At 40.1% G+C, this 20,556-nt stretch overlaps 1 protein-coding gene across 3 annotated transcripts in view; it reads right to left on the bottom strand.

The window, feature by feature from the left end:
• The window catches only part of ITSN1 (intersectin 1), a 1,130,286-nt gene that overhangs the window by 349,334 nt on the left and 760,396 nt on the right, over positions 1–20,556 (bottom strand). For all 3 annotated transcript variants that reach the window (XM_069202488.1, XM_069202489.1, XM_069202490.1), the window contains exons 25-26: positions 18,210–18,376; positions 107–152 (exon numbers count right to left, since the gene is read on the bottom strand). In XM_069202488.1, coding sequence (XP_069058589.1) covers positions 107–152; positions 18,210–18,376 — 213 coding nt within the window. The remainder of the gene's footprint in view (positions 1–106; positions 153–18,209; positions 18,377–20,556) is intronic.

Raw genomic sequence — 20,556 nt, 5'->3', positions numbered from 1 at the left:
CAAACTCACCTATTTACGGCAGTAATGACAAAATGGAAAAAAAATATCAACAATGACAGATACCTTGTCAAGCAGAACACACAAATCGCATCATTAATGAACTTACCAGGTTTCTTTCCTAAGCTTCCGGTTTTCCCTGCTGTTCCAGCAGCCTGTAATTAACAGAAATCCTGAATTAGGGAAGTCACATACACACAAAGAATAAAAAAAGCATAAACGGGTATCAAACACACTCTAAAGAAATATTTTCGTCTACTCTGTAAGGTAATTATAAATCCACGGGTTCCGAGATGTTTTATTAGCCACTGCAGTTAACTCACAAAGGCACTGGATTGTGTATGAGCATGCTGCTACCCCACAGGAAGCTAGAACAGTTGTACTTTCGTGGTAAACGGTTGTTACTATAAGAATGGTCAAGGTAAAATGCATAATAGGTAGTCGGGGAAGGAACAGAGACAACCATCTGAGAACATCAATTTTTTGTGTCAACAGACAGACACAAATCTCAGAGTCATACAGTTTGCACAGGAAAAAAACCCTAAATGACTACTGAAGCAGGATAATCGAGGTGAGTCGGTTGAAGTCTCTACCGTACAGCCAAGGCATCATAAGAGATGGGAAACTGCACTAGATCTTGGAGGAGTGGATTGGTTTTCTCTTGTCCCTGCTTTCTTACTAGCGCCTGCTGAGCCAACTTTCCAAGTGTCACTATAAATTCCTCTCCAAGAACTCACCTTGAACTAACATGTTTTGAATAACTCAGGAGGTAGACAACCACATACAGCAAAGAAACTCGAAAGATGATTTTCAAACTCTTGTACTTGTTCTCTCTTGGTGAAGACAACAGAAAGGTTTGAGGATACAAAAGGGTCTTCTTTTAAGGTGAGAAGCATTGCATTTCATAAAAAAAGACTTCAGGAGGAATGAGGGCTACTGAGACCATTCAACAAGTGCTCCACCGAGCACAAGAACAAAGAAGGGGGGAATCAACTAAATGGACAAGGAACCTATTCATAACATTTATATCATCACGAAACAAACCAAAATTCCAGAGAAAATCATGAGGCACCTTTCACAGGTGCAGTATTTTGGGCCAAACAGAAAAAATGGATAGGTGTATTCTGCCAAAACAATCCATACTTTCCAGCAAGTAGGAAGATTTACATGACAGAAACTAGTAAATTGGAATTATGACACTCACCATATAGTCAAAGAAAGGAGACTTATCACCAACAAAAAGAATTTACCAGACTATACGATATAGGGATTTGACCACCAACCCTCTTACACAATAAAAAATGTAACAGACACATTAAGCCCTGTGTTTGGACCAGAGAGCTAGCCTAAAAACACAAGCCAGTTTATAAAACTATGGTTAACCATTAACCAATCAGCCTGAAAACACAACAACCGTATCACCCTCTCGCATATTGATGGACCATTATTTGGATTCTACGACACCAACCTCAACACCCTGAAGTGGGTTTTAAATCGAGCCACATAAATGAATACTAAGCAGTGCATATCCATCAACAAGATTGCCACCAAGGATTGACACTTCCACCACACAGTAAAAATTAAATTCTCCTGCAAGTATGTTTGAAATTCAAATATTGCTGCATCATCCATTAAGACATTTGCAAAAAGAAAACGAGTTATGTAGTTGAAAACATTTTTGTTTCTGGATCTGCATGTAGCGCTTAATTTGAGCCAATGGTTTCCACCGGCACATATTTTTCGGACCTGTGGGGCTAACTGGCAGTTATTATTCTTTAGCAGACGTTCTACAAGAGCAGGAGAAGGGAAAACACACAAAGAAAGGAGAAGGAAGAGAAGACGCAAAAAACTTTAACAAGTGAGAAAGCAGTAGGCTGCAAGAGTGAGATAAATGGGGAGGAAGTGTGTCACATGAGGTGGACTCAGGACTACAGAAACTCATACGGTGTGGAGATATTTTATAGCACCGGCCGCTTTCTTCTGAAGAGTACTTTGGATCCTCGGTATGGAATTCCTGAAATTTGAAGAAGAAAAAAAACTCCACAGAAAGAAATGCTACATTCTTGATAGAAACCCGGTGCACAGAATATATAGTTATTGGAACAGCTAAGTAAATTCTAAAGAGAAGGAGAAGAGAATGATATCTACAGAGTTGGCATTGCTTACTTTTGTAGTAAATAACCAACTCAAAATACATAGCTTTACCTGCTCAACTTTCAGATTTTTTTTTTACTTATTCTTTCATGTCTTTGGTTAAGGTCATGAAAAATACAAAGCCAGAATGAAATACAGTAGAGATCATCTGTTGGAAAGTTACTTACTGTCTAGGACTGACCGGGTAATCATCTCCTAATATAATTTTGTATAAAGTTGTTTATTCCACACAGCCCAATCACATTGCCAACAATATGAAGCATGTATACAGGGATAGCAACCATTTAAATTAATGACCATTTTGGACACTTTGGAAATACTGAATGCAAGACTGTTATCAAAAGTAATTAATAGAAACTATAAAAGCAGCAGCTGAAGTGTCAGATTGATATTCTGTTGAGTATACCCTGAAAATTAGCTCGATGTCTTCTTACTGTAATGAGTGATGATCATTAAAACAATCTCAAAGGTAAAATCAGAGATCAGCTTGTGTTTATTTACCAATAAAATGAATTATTCAACTTCATCAACACATATATCCAGCAGATTTATTATCTGAATGTAATACCTAGCAGATTCATTATGTGAACTTAATTCATAGGATTTCATCAACTTTTATTAAATAATATCTGAAAATATATATTCAGCAGATACTCAAATTAGTTGGCATTCTGTCTTACTGCTGCTAAGAAGAGGCAGCAAGGTAGACCCGGTTTTAAAAATTTAACAACTATGGATATTTAAATGTAATTTGATACAACAAGAACTAAATTATCAGGTACCAGGGCTCACAATTATTGCTAAATGGCAAATTCTATAGAATTCTATTTTGCTCCCAGTTATTGTCTGTAACAGTAATGTAAAGGAACAGTCCTATTTTGATGACAGTAAGGGATCAACAGATATAGCGTGAGGTTTGTAATGTCAAAGACTATTTCTGAAGGTTAATATGTGAAGATAAGACATACCATGGGCTACACATCGTTGGCCTGACTGTATGGGCAACTCTCCCACCACTGTGCCCGTGGTGAGGAACTTGGGCATGTGGTTGGACCATGAACTTACAATGAATCACCAGATTACTAAGGTAGCCGCTACTTGTTTTGGAACACTTAATGGCTCAAGAAGATTCTCTATTGCCTACCATGTGCGGTGCACAGGATGGTGGTCCAAGCACTGATGATGTCCAGGGTGGATTATGAGAATACTCTCTATTTAGGGGTAAATCATTACTGAAATGTCTTCAAATTGAACAAAATGCTGCTGTACGTCTCCCATTTTGGCCTCCCAAGTTTACAAGCTCGGCCAGCAGGTTAAGGTCTTTACATTGGCTGCCCATAGAGTGGAGGGTGCAATTCAAGGTATGATGCTATATGCATAAATGTCTACATAACACCGGACCTACCTATCTGAGTTCTCTAGCTTCTCGTTATTCCCCTAGCTGTCCACTTAGATCGAGCCAAAAGAAGTTAGCGACAGTTCCTAGATTCAGGAAGATTCACCAGGGTGGCTGGTCTTTTTCCAATCTTGGGACCAAAACTCTGGAATACCCTACCGGTTGCTCTGAGAGGACGTAAATCTCTCTTGGCATTCCAGATATTGTTAAAACCTGATTATTTCAATTACGACGTTCTCTTCTATTAAATTGGTATATTGCTGTAGTGCTGTAGTCCAGATTCACGCCAAGTGCAGGGAAACCTTGTTGGTAGCCATGCGCTCTACAAATCATGTATATTAATAATACTAATACCAATGATGGATTAATCTCTAGAAGTGCATACTCTTCTATCAATGTTTAGAATTAGCAACACTTGGAACTGCGTAATCTACAGTTAGGACTTCTATTTTTATCAATAAAATTGAAACCTAAAGGTAGATCACTTTCTGCATGTTGCAGCTCCTAAAGTATGTATGTTCTGATGTGGATGGATAGTACAATTAAAGAAAGGCTGACAGATGAAAAAAATAAAAAAACCTATGGAGCACACAAAAATGAACAGGAACATTCTGTCTACTTGAATGTGTCAATGGTGAATCACTTTGTCAAATATTCAACTGATGAATAGAACTAATCATTATATGGAGAGGATAGTGCAAAAGGTGTTGGCTACCAGATAGAAACTAGAAATTTTATTCTTTTGACTGATGAGTTGATGCAACTAAACTACAGAAGATGTGTTTTGTTAATTAGGACACTGAAACACAATGTAATTATATATAAGAACTGACCAGCTATTTTTCCATCATCAGTGGCAGAAGTTTCCAGCACAATTATGATAATACGAAACCTTAAATCTGAAAACAATATGGACTAATGCCTGACTGACATTTTTATAAGGGACAGTCTAATATATGTCTGAACCTAGCAAGCGATGTCTGTACAACCGTACACTGTGCCCAATTTTTAAGTGTGGCGTTAGTATAGTAAATCTGACCCCCCTCGAATGTGTACACTTTTCTCAACGTTTCACACATGTATGCATTTTGCCCAGTGTTTGTGGAGTTGGAGTTTGAATAGTAAAATTCTGTGCTCCTGCCCCCTCCAAAACATGCATTCTCCTGTGTGTTTTTTTTTTGGAGTTACCATAGTATGAATTAATTTAAGTTTATTGCGTAGGTATAGTAAAATACGAATTACGCTCCTAAAGCGATAAGATCAGTGTAAATACTAGCAAAATAGAAAATAACCATGAAATTAAAAGACAAATTATACAAAATAGCAATATGCAAAGTCTCAACATTTCATAAACCTCCCAATGAATTGCATATCATTAGTAGAGAAACAGTGTCCGATTGCTTCATGAATCATTCTACGGTTTACTTTTATGAAAGAAGACTTCAGGTATTTTTTCCTTGTGGATAGTGAAGATGGACACAAACCTAAAATATGTTCTCATAATTATTCCTAGTAGCCAGAAAGTCGACACTGTCCTACTGGATGACACTTCCTATCCCACAATCCTTCGAATTGGACAATCGGTATATAACGAAGATGAAATCTCAAGTACTTAAACGTACAAGCTGGATTTTAGATACAGGAAAGATCACACAGAGCAGTATTCGGGTAGGTATCAGAAGTGTAATCTGAGTGTATGTAAGCCTGTAAACCGCCTAAATCTCTCTGTTGAGAGCAGATTTCTTAGCTTTCCAATACATCTGGGCAGTTTTGTTAAGAGTCTGGTTTAAAACCATACTGATATTTGCAATACTCAGTGTTGAATTAAAATCACTTACTGACTGCAACTCATATATAATATTTCAATGAGCCTTCTGTGGTGTTAAAGCAATCACATTCATAATGTATAACTGCACCAGTCTGTTTTAGGGCTAATGAAGTTAAAGCAAACTCCAGCCAAATCTTGGGGATGAAGGCCAAAGGCCAAATAATGACCCAATTTTTGTTTTAAATATATAACTTGTCCAACTTGGCCATGTAAGCATGCAAAAGTGTAGGGATTAGCTTGCTATTGAGAGCTGTAATTGTTGGAGAGATTATATGACTGCCATAAGTATGATTTTTTTTTTCCCAGCAATTGCATAATTAATTGAGCTTTTATTAGTTTATTGGTTAGATGGTTTGCCCACGTAAATGTCTTTTGTCAATTGATATGCCAAGATACGTATAATGTGTTCTAAAGAATAACACTCAAGTGTAAAGCCCGGGTATACTCTCTTACATCCAAAAGACATTATTTTGGTTATGTCATAGTTGACCTGCAGATCATCTGACTGATTAAACTCATTGTCTAAAAAATTAGGTCTTTAATGTTTTAGGGGTTAATGAAAGAAGTTCAATATCTTCTGCATACTCTAGGTATCTAATGGACTTATTACTTAATTTAGAGGCAGGCCATCCGAATGATCCAAAAACAGGGATGGGTCGGCCATATATAAGGAAAATAAAGGTACCAAGAACACCCCTATTTTACTCCATTTGCTGAACATATTCTTGGCTACAATACTCCTCCTTCAAGCTTAATTTGCATCCAGGTGTTATCATGCAATGCTACCCCAAAATATAACAGTTTGAATGATACCTCAGCTGATTAATTTACTCCACAGTCTGGCCCTGTTAACTTTGCGAGTAGTCAATGTAACACACATGAAATGTCAGGTGCCTTTTTAATGTTTTGTTCACTAGCAATTTAAAAGCTGTGATGTTATCACCAATAGAGCAACCTGTTCTAAACCCAATTTGATTAATAGGGAAATGTTTGCTGTGAAAAGCTCAATCATACAGGTGAGATAATGAAAGGCTGGCAAAAAAAACTTTCTTTCTGCATCCAATAGGGCAACAGGACAATAATTCTTTGGTTCATTCTTCAAGCCTTTCTTATAAATTGGATATATTTAAGCGCCTTTCCAGGATAGAGGAATTAGGTTTGAAAAAAAACACAAGAACAATTTGCTTTTGCCTTCTGCCCAAAGATCCCAGACAGCTTTTAATATGTTGACAGGAATGCCACTGGGTCAGGCGGCTTTAGATTGAACGTGACTTCTTTATTAACAATAGTATTTCCTTGGTAGTAATTGTGAACTCCGGTTTGCAGTATGCAGGCATTGGGTATGACAACATAGTTTTCTTATTATATGTGTCATCAACTAACAACTTCCATTCGTCAAATGGGATAAAGTGATCTGTTGCAGGGCGGTAAGACCCAAGCACATGGACAATCAAGGACCAAGAACGCTCAGAGTTCATTCATTTAATTTCAAGACGTAGGTTCATCCATGCTGACTCTTGTTGGGCGTGTCAGAGCGCCTGAACTTTCTTCTGATAGCCTTTTTTTAACTCATTTATGCATGAATCTCAAAGTGTAGTAGATTGTTCCAGTAAGATGTGAAGTAGTTGCCTCGGGTACTCCTTCGAATGCTGTACTGGCCTTGTTCTGCAGAATCGTGGAGTTAATTTTTGCGGCCCTAATCTTGGAGAGATAAAAAGCATAACCTGATTTTAAAAATGGCCTCAGTCAGTTAGCCAATTGCGCCATTAATATCTTAGTTGTGAAATCCTGAGTTCCAAGTGCCTTTATCTGTCAAATCCACATTTCATTTGATTATGTGCTGATTAATAGATATCAGGGAGTTATCTAAGAAACAATCATCTGATGCCCAGGTTCTATAGGAAAACTGTAAACTTACTATTTGTCGATGGTGATCACTTTCTTTCCTAAACTTGATTTCATATCTCTTGCAGATAGAAAAAATGGAAAAGTGTATTAATGTATAACCAATTATACTTTTTGTTTGATGTGGAAAAATAAAGGTATATCGAGCTGGTTGATCAGTAGCGAAATGGCCATTTAGGACCCAAAAACACAAATGAAATATGAACTTACAAATATATTGATTCTTAGGCTGTTTATAAATCCACTAGTTACCAATAATAGGAAGTGGGATGCCAAAAGAGGAGGCAGGTACATCTATAGGTTTTACCTTCTTCCCATAACTAAATCATAGATTATTTAAGTTTTCGGTGAGGAGTGTTTTGGCATTAGGAAAAAAGTCTAAAATGGACTAATATTCATGCTGAAGGCTTGCTATTTTTGATTTATCCTTCTAAGTTCGGGACAAAGTATGCTTTTAGTACTAGTAGCTGATTCTGCATCTTGTTACCAAACAAAACAGGTAGCACAAAGTCTGATTTGGGTTTTTTTAACTAAAGATTTTAGTGTTAATTATTTTTTTTATTTTTTTTAATGAGGGTCATCAATCCTTCAACTGATCGACCCGCTTTAGTAGGAGAAGCGCAAATTTCATGAGTGGCAATCTGGTATGAAAACTGGATTTGTGTATCAGGTTTCCTGCAAACAAATAACCTGGTGTTTTGCCAAAAATGACAGGAGACTAGGCCTGCTTAAGGCTCAGTATATCTGCCCCCAGACCCCACTTATGCCCTCTCATCTTTCTTAAGGATGAAACGCGTTGGCTGATGTTTTTATGTGCAAGAAAAGCAAAATAAAATGAAGATGATAATGAGAAGACATGGAGTAACTGGACTTTGTTGAGTTACTTAAAGTGGTGCAGTATCAAAATATCAATTATGCCATCTCATCTGTGTTTGTTACACTAGAGCTATAATGAAAATGTCACTTACCCAGTGTACATCTGTTCGTGGCATCAGTCGCAGTAGATTCGCATGTTTTGCATAGCTCACCATCTGGTGTTGGGCCGGAGTGTTACAAGTTGTTTTTCTTCTAAGAAGTCTTTCGAGTCACGGGACCGAGTGACTCCTCCTTTTGTCTCCATTGCGCATGGGCGTCGACTCCATCTTCGATTGTTTTTCCCCCGCAGAGGGTGAGGTAGGAGTTGAATTGTAGTAATAGTGCCCATGCAATGGATTGACTAAGTATGTACCTATTTAAGCTTGAGATGGTATATATACAAATAGTTGAAGGTAACTTCCGAACTGCTACAGGCTCCCGGGGAGGCGGGTGGGCACATGCGAATCTACTGCGACTGATGCCACGAACAGATGTACACTGGGTAAGTGACATTTTCAGTTCGATGGCATCTGTCGCTGTAGATACGCATGTTTTGCATAGACTAGTAAGCAGTTATCTCCCCAAAAGCAGTGGCTCAGCCTGTAGGAGTGGAAGTAGTTTGAAATAATGTTCTTAATACGGCTTGACCTACTGTGGCTTGTTGTGCGGATAACACGTCTACACAGTAGTGCTTTGTGAATGTGTGAGGCGTAGACCATGTGGCTGCCTTACATATTTCTTGCATTGGGATGTTTCCTAGAAAGGCCATGGTAGCACCTTTCTTTCTGGTTGAGTGTGCCCTTGGTGTAATGGGCAGCTGTCGTTTAGCTTTAAGGTAGCAGATTTGGATGCATTTAACTATCCATCTGGCTATACCTTGTTTTGATATTGGGTTTCCTGCATGAGGTTTTTGAAATGCAATAAATAGTTGTTTTGTCTTTCTGATGTTCTTTGTTCTGTCAATGTAATACATCAATGCTCTTTTGACATCTAATGTATGTAGTGCCCTTTCAGCTACGGTATCTGGCTGTGGAAAGAACACTGGAAGTTCCACTGTTTGATTTAGATGGAACGGTGAAATAACCTTAGGCAAAAATTTGGGATTAGTCCTTAGGACGACCTTATTTTTGTGTAGTTGTATAAAAGGTTCTTGTATTGTAAACGCCTGAATCTCGCTTACTCTTCTTAGGGAAGTAATGGCGATGAGAAATGCAACCTTCCAGGTTAGGAACTGTATTTCGCAGGAGTGCATGGGTTCAAAAGGTGGACCCATAAGTCTAGTTAGGACAACATTTAGGTTCCATGAAGGAACAGGTGGTGTTCTTGGTGGTATAATTCTCCTAAGGCCCTCCATGAATGCTTTAATGACTGGTATCTTATATAGGGAAGTTGAATAGGTAGTCTGCAGGTATGCAGATATTGCTGCAAGGTGTATTTTAATGGAAGAGAAAGCCAGGTTAGATTTTTGTAAGTGAAGCAAGTAACCCACTACATGTTCTGGAGTTGTGTGTAATGGTTGTATTTGATTAATATGACAGTAGCAAACAAACCTCTTCCATTTACTTGCATAGCAGTGCCTGGTGGATGGCCTTCTGGCTTGCTTTATGACTTCCATACATTCTTGGGTAAGTTGTAAGTGCCCGAATTCTAAGATTTCAGGAGCCAGATTGCTAGATTCAGCGATGCTGGATCTGGGTGTCTGATCTTTTGGTGGTGTTGTGTCAACAGATCTGGCCTGTTGGGCAATTTGATGTGGGGTACTACTGATAGGTCTAGCAGCGTTGTGTACCAGGGTTGCCTTGCCCAAGTTGGTGCTATTAATATGAGTTTGAGTTTGTTTTGACTGAGTTTGTTTACCAGGTAAGGAAGGAGAGGGAGAGGAGGAAAAGCGTAAGCAAATATCCCTGACCAGTTCATCCATAGGGCATTGCCTTGGGACTGTTTGTGTGGGTATCTGGATGCGAAGTTTTGGCATTTTGCGTTCTCCTTCGTCGCAAACAAGTCTATTTGAGGTGTTCCCCAGAATTTGAAATAGGTGTTCAGAATTTGGGGGTGAATTTCCCATTCGTGGACCTGTTGGTGATCTCGAGAGAGATTGTCTGCGAGTTGATTTTGGATCCCTGGTATAAATTGTGCTATTAGGCGAATTTGGTTGTGAATTGCCCAACGCCAAATTTTTTGTGCTAGCAGGCTTAACTGCGTGGAGTGCGTCCCCCCTTGCTTGTTCAGATAATACATTGTTGTCATGTTGTCTGTCTTGACGAGAATGTATTTGTGAACTATTATTGGTTGGAAAGCTTTTAGTGCTTGAAAAACTGCTAGAAGTTCTAGGTGATTTATATGCAGTCTTGTTTGATGTACGTTCCATTGTCCTTGTATGCTGTGGTGATCGAGGTGTGCGCCCCACCCTGTCATGGAAGCATCTGTTATTACGTATTGTGGCACTGGGTCTTGGAAAGGCCGCCCTTTGTTTAAATTTATGTTGTTCCACCACAGAAGCGAGAGGTAAGTTTGGCGGTCTATTAACACCAGATCTAGAAGATGACCCTGTGCTTGAGACCACTGTGATGCTAGGCACTGTTGTAAGGGCCTCATGTGCAGTCTTGCGTTTGGGACAATGGCTATGCATGAAGACATCATGCCTAAGAGTTGTAATACCATCTTTGCTTGTATCTTTTGTGTTGGATACATGCGTTGTATGATGGTGTTGAAATTTTGAATTCTTTGGGGACTTGGAGTGGCTACTCCTTTTGTTGTGTCTATTATGGCTCCTAGGTATTGTTGTACCTTGCACGGCAGAATGTTGGATTTTGTGAAGTTGACGGTGAACCCTAGTTTGAAGAGGGTTTGTATGATCTAATTTGTGTGATTTGAGCACTCTATTAACGAATGGGCCTTGATTAGCCAGTCGTCTAGATATGGGAACACATGTATTTGCTGCCTTCTGATGTGTGCAGCGACTACCGCTAGACATTTGGTAAAGACTCTTGGTGCGGTTGTTAATCCGAAAGGCAGTACCTTGAATTGGTAATGTATTCCTTTGAATACAAACCTTAGGTATTTCCTGTGCGATGGGTGTATTGGTATATGGAAATACGCGTCCTTAAGGTCTAAAGTTGACATGTAGTCGTGTAGTTTTAGCAATGGTAATACTTCTTGTAGTGTGACCATGTGAAAATGGTCTGATTTGATGAATGTGTTCACTATTCTGAGGTCTAGGATTGGTCTCAGCGTTTTGTCCTTCTTTGGTATCAGAAAGTACAGTGAGTAAACCCCTGTGTTTATTTGTGTGTTTGGCACTAATTCGATTGCATTCTTTTGCAATAGTGCCTGCACTTCTATCTCCAGGAGATTGGAATGATGTTTTGTCAAATTTTGTGATTTTGGTGGTATGTTTGGAGGGAATTGTAGAAATTCTATGCAATAACCATGTTGGATAATTGCTAGAACCCAAGTGTCTGTAGTGATTTCCTCCCATGCTTTGTAATAATGACTTATTCTTCCCCCCACTGGTGTTGTGTGGAGGGGATGAGTGACATGTGAGTCACTGCTTAGTAGTAGGGGTTTTGGGGCTTTGAAATTTTCCTCTATTCCTAGGGAATTGCCCTCCTCTATATTGTCCCCGAAAACCTCCTCTGTACTGTCCCTGGTAACTGGACTGTGTTGCCTGTGAGGTGCTGGCTTGTGTGCTCTGACCCCGAAGCCCCCCTCTAAAGGGTGTTTTACGGAATGTGCTGTAATTCCCTCTGCTCTGCGGGGAGTAGAGTGCGCCCATGGCTTTAGCAGTGTCCGTGTCTTTTTTGAGCTTCTCAATCGCTGTGTCCACTTCTGGACCGAACAGTTCTTTTTCATTAAAAGGCATATTGAGAACTGCTTGCTGAATCTCTGGTTTAAATCCAGACGTTCGGAGCCATGCATGCCTTCTGATAGTTACAGATGTATTAATTGTCCGTGCAGCTGTATCTGCAGCGTCCATGGAGGAGCGGATTTGGTTGTTGGAAATGGTCTGTCCCTCCTCAACCACTTGTTTTGCCCTATTTTGTAGGTCCTTGGGCAGATGGTCAATGAGATGTTGCATCTCATCCCAATGGGCTCTGTCATAGCGCGCAAGTAGTGCCTGGGAGTTAGCGATGCGCCACTGGTTTGCAGCTTGTGCTGCGACTCTCTTACCAGCTGCATCGAACTTGCGGCTTTCTTTATCTGGGGGTGGTGCATCTCCAGATGTGTGGGAGTTGGCCCTTTTCCTAGCTGCTCCTACAACGACAGAGTCTGGTGGCAGCTGTGTAGTGATGAAAGCCGGGTCTGTAGGAGGCGCCTTGTACTTTTTTTCCACTCTTGGTGTGATTGCCCTGCTTTTGACCGGCTCCTTAAAGATTTCTTTTGCGTGCCGGAGCATACCAGGGAGCACAGGCAGGCTTTGGTAGGAGCTGTGGGTGGAGGAGAGTGTGTTGAATAAAAAGTCATCCTCGACCTGTTCTGAGTGGAGGCTTACATTGTGAAATTGTGCTGCTCTAGCCACCACTTGAGAATACGCAGTGCTGTCCTCTGGTGGAGATGGCTTCGTATGGTATGCCTCCGGACTGTTATCTGACACTGGGGCGTCGTGTAAGTCCCATGCGTCTTGATCTTGGCCACCCTGGCTCATGGTGGTGTGAGCTGGGGAATGTGATGGAGTTTGTGCTGGTGAGACGTTAATCACAGGTGGAGGAGAGGGTGGTGGGGTAACTTTTTTCACCACTTTTGTTTGTGGTGTCTGTTCAGTTTGGAACTCCAATCTTCTCTTTCTTCTAATAGGGGGAAGGGTGCTTATTTTTCCTGTCCCCTGCTGAATGAAAATACGCTTTTGCGTATGGTCTACATCAGTTGAGTGTAGCTCTTCCTCAAACCTATGCTTTTGCATTTGGGAGGTTAGCGAGTGCTCTTCTGTATAAGAGCCTGAAACTGGGTCGGTTGCAGTTTGTTTTGGCACCGAAACCCTGTCTGCATCTTTTTTGGGCGCAGAGGTGACTTTTTTCTTTTTCGGGGCCGAAACCTCTCGGCGTCGATCTTCTTCGGTGCCGCTGTCTCGGCGTCGAGCCGTGTCTACACCGGTATCTCGGTGTCGATGCTTGTCTCCAGCACTTTCTCGGTCCCGAGAAGGCTGCGTGCCGGTGTCTCGACCGGAGTCGGACGATCTCGGCACTGTTTGGGCCTTTTTCGGTGCCGACGGTCGGTCACCGAATTTATGGGTCGAGCCATGGCCTGGTGGCAGTGGCGTCCCCTGGGCCTTGTAAATCTTCTTCTGAGTGGCTTTCGACGTCTTACTCACGGTTTGTGTATCGTCTAATCCTTCGGAGTCCGAATCTTGGATCGAAAAGGTTCCCTCCTCTTCTTGTTCCTCGAACTCTCGGTGGGCTGTCGGCGCGGACGCCATCTGAAGTCTTCTGGCTCGACGGTCTCGGAGTGTTTTTCGGGACCGGAACGCACGACAGGCCTCGCAAGTGTCTTCACTGTGCTCAGGTGACAGGCACAGGTTACAGACCAAGTGTTGGTCTGTATAGGGGTATTTATTGTGGCATTTGGGACAGAAACGGAACGGGGTCCGTTCCATCGGCGTTCTTCTGCACGCGGTCGGGCCGACCAGGCCCCGACGGGGGATCGAAAAACTACCCCGAAGGGCACCGGAGCTCTTCGATCTTCGATGCGGTGTTGAATCTAACTACGCCGATCCCGAACGCAACAATACCGACGAAAATCTTCCGAAATTAGCTATCTTTCCGTTCCGAAACTCGGAGCGACAGGAACACGTCCGAACCCGATGGCGGAAAAAAAATAATCGAAGATGGAGTCGACGCCCATGCGCAATGGAGACAAAAGGAGGAGTCACTCGGTCCCGTGACTCGAAAGACTTCTTCGAAGAAAAACAACTTGTAACACTCCGGCCCAACACCAGATGGCGAGCTATGCAAAACATGCGTATCTACAGCGACAGATGCCATCGAACATTAAATTCTTACTCCTCCAAATATAGAAATCTTCACCAATGTTTGTTAACTTTGAGTTACCATAGTAAATCAGAACCTCCCAATGTATGCACTTTTACCGGTGTTTGGTACACTGAGGTTAGAAAGGTATATATTACATTGTCTACTGCATGAACGTTCCCTAACATTTGTTATACTGGAGTTAGAATTGTAAATGTGACCCTCGTTTATGGTATGCACTTGTCCTAATGTCTGTTGGACTGATTAAGAATAGTATATTTGACCAACCCCAATGGATGTTTTTTTTTTTTTTCCAACCTGTGTCTTATGTTTATTTTTTAATTGCATTTTGTCTAAAATAATGTTATGCTTGTTTCTTTTAGTCTGATAAACAATGGTTTCAGTAACTTTTTTTAAATGTATTTTAATGGTTTACTAATCAGATCATTTTTGTTATTTTGAATTCTGTGTCATCTATGGTTTCGTTATTAAAAACAAATTATCAATATTGTACTCTACGTTTATTATAGGAATTACCTATTTAACTTATAATAATAATGTTAAACTTGCATTTGTTTGCTATGCATTTTTCTAAATTTCTTAAATTTATGTTTTTCTGTTATATATTTCTCAGAAATATTACACTTTTTTAAACAATTTTTTTTTTAAAGTTATACAATAATGTTACATATATTTATATATACATACTTACCTCTGTAAAGTCGATATTTTGGTCCTCAATGTTTGTTTCACAATATTTTTGCATTGCTACATTTTTGTGGCTGATATTCTATCTCACATCCACTGCGTTCAGTCCGGAGCAGTGATGTGTCTCCTGATTTTCTAAATTTGGTTTGGACTCAAAAGGATAGAGGGAAACATAATTAAAATAGAATAAATTTTCTTGCCATAATATGCCACCAGAGACACACTCTGTGGCAATTCCACCAACCCGATGAGCTTACTGTTGGCATGAAATGCAAGAACTTTAACTTCTGGTCACGTTGGTCTTAACGTTCCACTCTGAGGAGATGTGTTGGAAAGTCCCACCACTGCAACTGACAATTAAGTCCAGAATGACCTTAAATCTCTTTTTGGATTTCATAAAACTGCTTCACAGTGGTCTAATTTCATCCAAACTTGAGCACCAGAAAAATATAAGAGGCCATTTGACCCACAGGTTTCAACACCAATCCGACTATCACAAACTGCCTAGAACTGGGACATGGTCTGATGAATGAATCATACTCCTTCCAGGAGTAGAAAAACTAGTTCACTCACTGACAACAACAATTTCCTATAAAACAAATAGTTTGTGAAGAGATATGAAATGACTTACTCTCAATGATTTAGAACCCTTACTATGTAAAGGGGTGATTAGGCTAGGCAGACGTTCTGATGTTATGTTGAGATGATATGGCTTAGCAACTTTCACACAGATATGGAGAGATGTGAACTTCTAGTAGATATGTTTACTACCACTACTCAATTTAATTATCTGAAAAACACATGGTTGAAAGGTAATCCTTCCCTAAGTTGGGGAAAGAAGGCTCGCACCTGTCCCCTAAAAGGTGACTCATGGCACTTCTGTTTAAAAGACTTAAAGCAATATTGTGGTCAGTGTAATGGAGAAAGATGATGATGTTAACTGCTGCAGGAGCATCCACTACCATCACCCATGCCCATGTTGGGATGATATGCTGCTAGGCAGGAGGTTGTGTTGGCTGACACACAATGTTGCAGGTGTGGCTGTATCTGCAAAACGTTCTATAGAGATGTTGAAGTTTTTTTTTTATGAAGAGACCTAATCTGAGAGTTCATGCCATAACCCTGCTCTGTCTAAATCTCTCTGTGAATTGTGAATCCTTACACCAAACAGCCAAAGGTATATCTATTAACTTAAGTTGCATATCACAAAGCATAGCCGCACTCTTTATGGCTTGTGCTACCACACGGAGGGTATCTGTGACTTTAATTGCTTGTTTGGCTCTGTCAATTCCATCAGTTAACCAGCCCTCTTAACTGCTACAAAATGCTTTTTATCACAAGTTTTGCCATTTCCCCGACAGCATTGAGGCACGCACCATTATATGCCTTGAATACTTAACAGTTAGAGGCCAAAACCGTTCCCAAAAAGTCAAGTCACTTGCTTTTCCTAGTGGTGGACTGTAGGGAGAAGTATCTTGTTTCATCTTGGTAAAAGAATCACCTTCTACCAAACTGTCTGAAGTGGACTGTAATAAAAGAAAAGAAGGGCTGGTTGTCGCTTAGTAATGAACTGCTTTGAGTCTTTTTGGATGCAAAAGAGTTCCACCCAGTTAGCTTAGAGTCCATCAGCTTCACTAATGTGAAATATTAAATTACAGTTCTGTTTTTCCACCAACGGAGGGTTATTCATAATGTAATATTTACTCTCAAGACTCTGCTGCCTTGACCTCCTTACTACTACAGCAAAGAACACAGTTCTTCTGAGATATGTATTGTCTTATGAAAAGCAACCACTTTGTTTTGCACATCTGTCTATAGGTGGCAGGTGAGTAAGCCACATATTTCACATGGTGGGGAGACTATGGTCTCAGAGAATGTGGATCACATGGCAAGTTTTAAGGTTCAATAACAGGTGGGATTTGAACTCATTCAGAGGGACCTGTATTGATTTTATGTGCAGGCCAGGAGAGTGGTTGGGGGGGAGTGGGAGGGGGCAGAACAAGTTCTGACTCACTGCAGTGAGCCTAGTACATCTCGAGGAAGGGCTCAAGAAGCCTACAGCATTGAAAGAGAAATCCGCTTGCAATTTATAAAAAGCCTCTAGTTTTGTGACTTTTTGATGCCTGTGACCAATGTTAACAAATCAAATCAAAGGTTATTACACTAGTGCTAAGCATGTGAGGTGTGGAGGCCAAAACAGAAACTTCTACAAATGTTTCAATGCCTGGCTTTAATAGCATCACTGGTGTCGGATGAAGGAAAGGGTTTTTAAATCGGAGGCTGAAGTCGCCAGCACCTTTTCAAAGCCAGCATATGTCCATGACACTACCAACAGGTGGGTTGAAGGTACCAGCCCCTGGACACTGAGAAAGGCAGACATGGTTTTGTGTTAAGCCTGGATACTGAGAAAGGCAGATATGGTTTTGTGTTAAGCCTGGATACTGAGAAAGGCAGGCAAGGTGTTGTGTTAAGCCAAACTTCTTTTTTCCAGAAAGTGGCTTCTGGAGACAGTATTGGACATGGATCTGGGATTTGATTTATAGTACTTAGACTTTTTGCCTGAGAAATCTTGGTCTTACTCTCTTAGATAGTCTTCTATTTCAGCACTGAGCATAGCTATTACTTGCATACATCTCATGGCCCTTAACCACACACTTCACAATCACCACATGGAGGTCTCTATCATAGACATCTGCAAAGTGATGACCTGGCTATAAAGCCTGAGCTTTTAAAGTAATGAAAACCTCTTAACTTGATGTGGCATTGTGCGTATCAGCAGCAGGAGCAGCATTGTGCAACAGTTTTACACCCTTTAGAGTGCAAGAACAAGGCCAAACAAGTTACAAGCAAAAACAGAATTTAGTACCTCAGCCAGTATGCATTTTGGATAAAGTGGTGTGTAATTTGAATCAGGAACCCACCCGACCTTCCATCTGCCACAATATCAAATATCCCTGCCTTACCCAATGTATGAAAGCGTTTTAATTTAGATTACTACATCTTGTGTACTGCTTGTAGTGCTGGAAATGTACAATATGTCAAATATTTTCCTAAATTATTACCTTCTAATCTAAATAATTAGATTAGTGTAACAAAGTAATCAAGCAGTGACTTTGTATCGAACAATGCAAATTAAAGAACTCTAGACATAAAAGTCTAAATAAAAGATAGTCAAGCATCGCCCAAATTTGATGTTTAGATCTTCATGCCCTAAAGAGAAGCACATTATAAGCTTAAACAACCAGTTACCTATTACTTTCCTTCTAGGAAGAGCAAAATGAAATTAAGGGCATAAGGCAAACACTCTAACTGAAAGAAAAATGAAATATTTAGAAACACATCCACTTTCTATGTTATCACATAAAGGGAAGGAAAGAATTACTGGACTTTTCGATTAGCTTACCTCAGATTCTTTGAGTCTCACGTAATTAGAAGGAAAGACTCCAGACTTGTCACCGACTGTTCCTGTCCACCAATCTCCGTCTTTTTTTATAACAAGAATCTTATCTCCTTGCTGAAAAGTTAAATCTCCTTGTTCTGAGCTTTCATAGGTGTACATGGCAATATACTCTGAAGAAAAACAAAGAAGTTTATCCTGCAAACACGTTCTTACAGTACATTTACGGCACATTTAAAATGTGAAAAATATTCTTACTGCCTTTTCGGGACAGGGGTAAGCATAATTGGGTGTTAGTTAAGGTATCAATTTTCAATTCCCTGGCTCTAGTACAGATGCAATTCACATCATCTATTCATCACCAAAGTCTGTTTAAAGAAATGGTGACCTGGTGTCCTAACCTATACATACATTTACATATATTTTTACAAACATTCAAGCTCATCTGTAGTTATGCTGAAAGCCTTATTTCAATGAAAATGCAATTTCTGTTGTATTATCTTTTGACCTGTTTGACAAATCTGCATCAAACACTTGGATCTACACATTTGCCGTTTGTCTCGGATTTACTGCAGCCTGGTCAACGAGGCCAAGGTATGAAGCAGAAAATATGGGACAATTGCATCAGACTCGAAAGACAGAGGCTCCGTCAGAGAATGGTGGCTTGGTGGGCTGGAGTTAACCTCTTCTGCGGCTTGAGTTACTTAACGGAGAAGATAATACTGATTCAGCAAAATGAACTAGATCTGTCCTGTTACGTTTACAATCCCGTTTGCAAGATTACTGTAAACTGCCACGCCTAAATGACACTTCTCATTGAGCGTCAATGAGAGTTTTTCCCCACAAACACTTCCATTTCTCAAAAAAACTTAGAGTTTAAAATTTAGCAATTTAACGTAATTTGCATCTTGTTTGAGCCCACGTCAAACACAGTTGATCACAACTCAAGGGAATCTCCAAAACGGGTGGTAAAAGCCTTAATTAATTCATAGATTTCACAAATTATGGCATGAAACAAACATGATCTTCATAGTAGATGTCGGAGTTCACCATTAAAAACTGTTTAAGATCAGATAAAGTTCACAAAAGGCATAAATTAGGACACACACTGACTGGCCCTGAACCTCCTGAAGTTCCCGTACCTAATTTCAAAATATGCTATTTTATTATGTGTGGGATATTTTGGAACTGCTGGAGATTTTGGATGATTCAAGTAAGATGGGAACGTGAGTAATTAGGAAAATAAGAAAAATCAAAGACAGAAACGAGTGAGAAAAAAGAAATGCAGGAAATTAGTATAAATGGCTGAAAAAAAGCAAGAGATTGTTTGAATTGTTGCAAGTACTAATGAAATGTGTCATATGAAAAAGTAGCAGCTGATTGAAATTCCCCTCTGGGCAGCAGATCAAACACCACAAGGTACACGAGCTACCCCCACTACAGTCAAACAGCCATGCAATAGTCGAGAAACTAAAGGTGCGGGGCACCGTGATGGAACATTGATCGAAATACTCCCCCATCTGTCTCACCGAATTTCAGAAGAGCCCACTGAATACTGGTTAAAAAAAAAAAATCGTGAAGTGCTGACCCAGAAACATTTTTGATCTTTACAGGGAATTATATTCTCCAGGAGGTCGTCGCCTTGGCTATAGGTAGACTTTTAAAATCAACTGATGCTAACAGCTGGCCGATTCGTTTTTCAAGAGACTTTACAAAAGACAGATGAGTTGCAAGACGTTCACATGCATCTTTAAAGCTAAATACAAAAGAGGCCTTACTGTATGCTAACTTGGTGACTGCACATTAAATTCCTCAGTCTGTAGTACGAATAAACCGGCCTATAAAGCATGCATCCTCGTTTTCTAACAAAATCTTTTTAAATGGTGCAGCTAAAAAAGTATGCTCAATTGTCACGATTTTCCGAGACTTGAGCTAAAAAGCCGGAGAAGAAACAATTCCATTCTCTGATGCCCTTTCTTAAGCATGGCAGCTGAAATGTGGCTCCGGAGGAAGATTACCTTGCAAGTTCCTTCTGGGAGAATGAAAGGAGAAAGACTCAGTCCACCTAGTCCTTCATGGTACAATAAAGGTACGCAGCGGGCTTAACACATCTATGGCACAATAATGCTTTTAAAACATTAGTTATAACCTAGGTATGTTATCACATTACAGGAATACGGATGTGCGATGAAATATGATTGGGGCTTATTTAACATTCACCCTTATACGTATAATATTTGCCGAGTTGTCTATGATATTGACAACCATTCTAATACATGCGATTAGCCGATGAATAGTGTATAATAAATAATCATGGTGTAAACTATCAACTAGTGTGTGCGTAATGAATTCT

This window comes from Pleurodeles waltl, chromosome 8 (assembly GCF_031143425.1).
Source record: "Pleurodeles waltl isolate 20211129_DDA chromosome 8, aPleWal1.hap1.20221129, whole genome shotgun sequence".
Taxonomy (NCBI): Eukaryota; Metazoa; Chordata; class Amphibia; order Caudata; family Salamandridae; genus Pleurodeles; species Pleurodeles waltl.
Note: the sequence above shows the minus strand (reverse complement) of the source record. Positions and strands in the feature narration are given on the sequence as shown.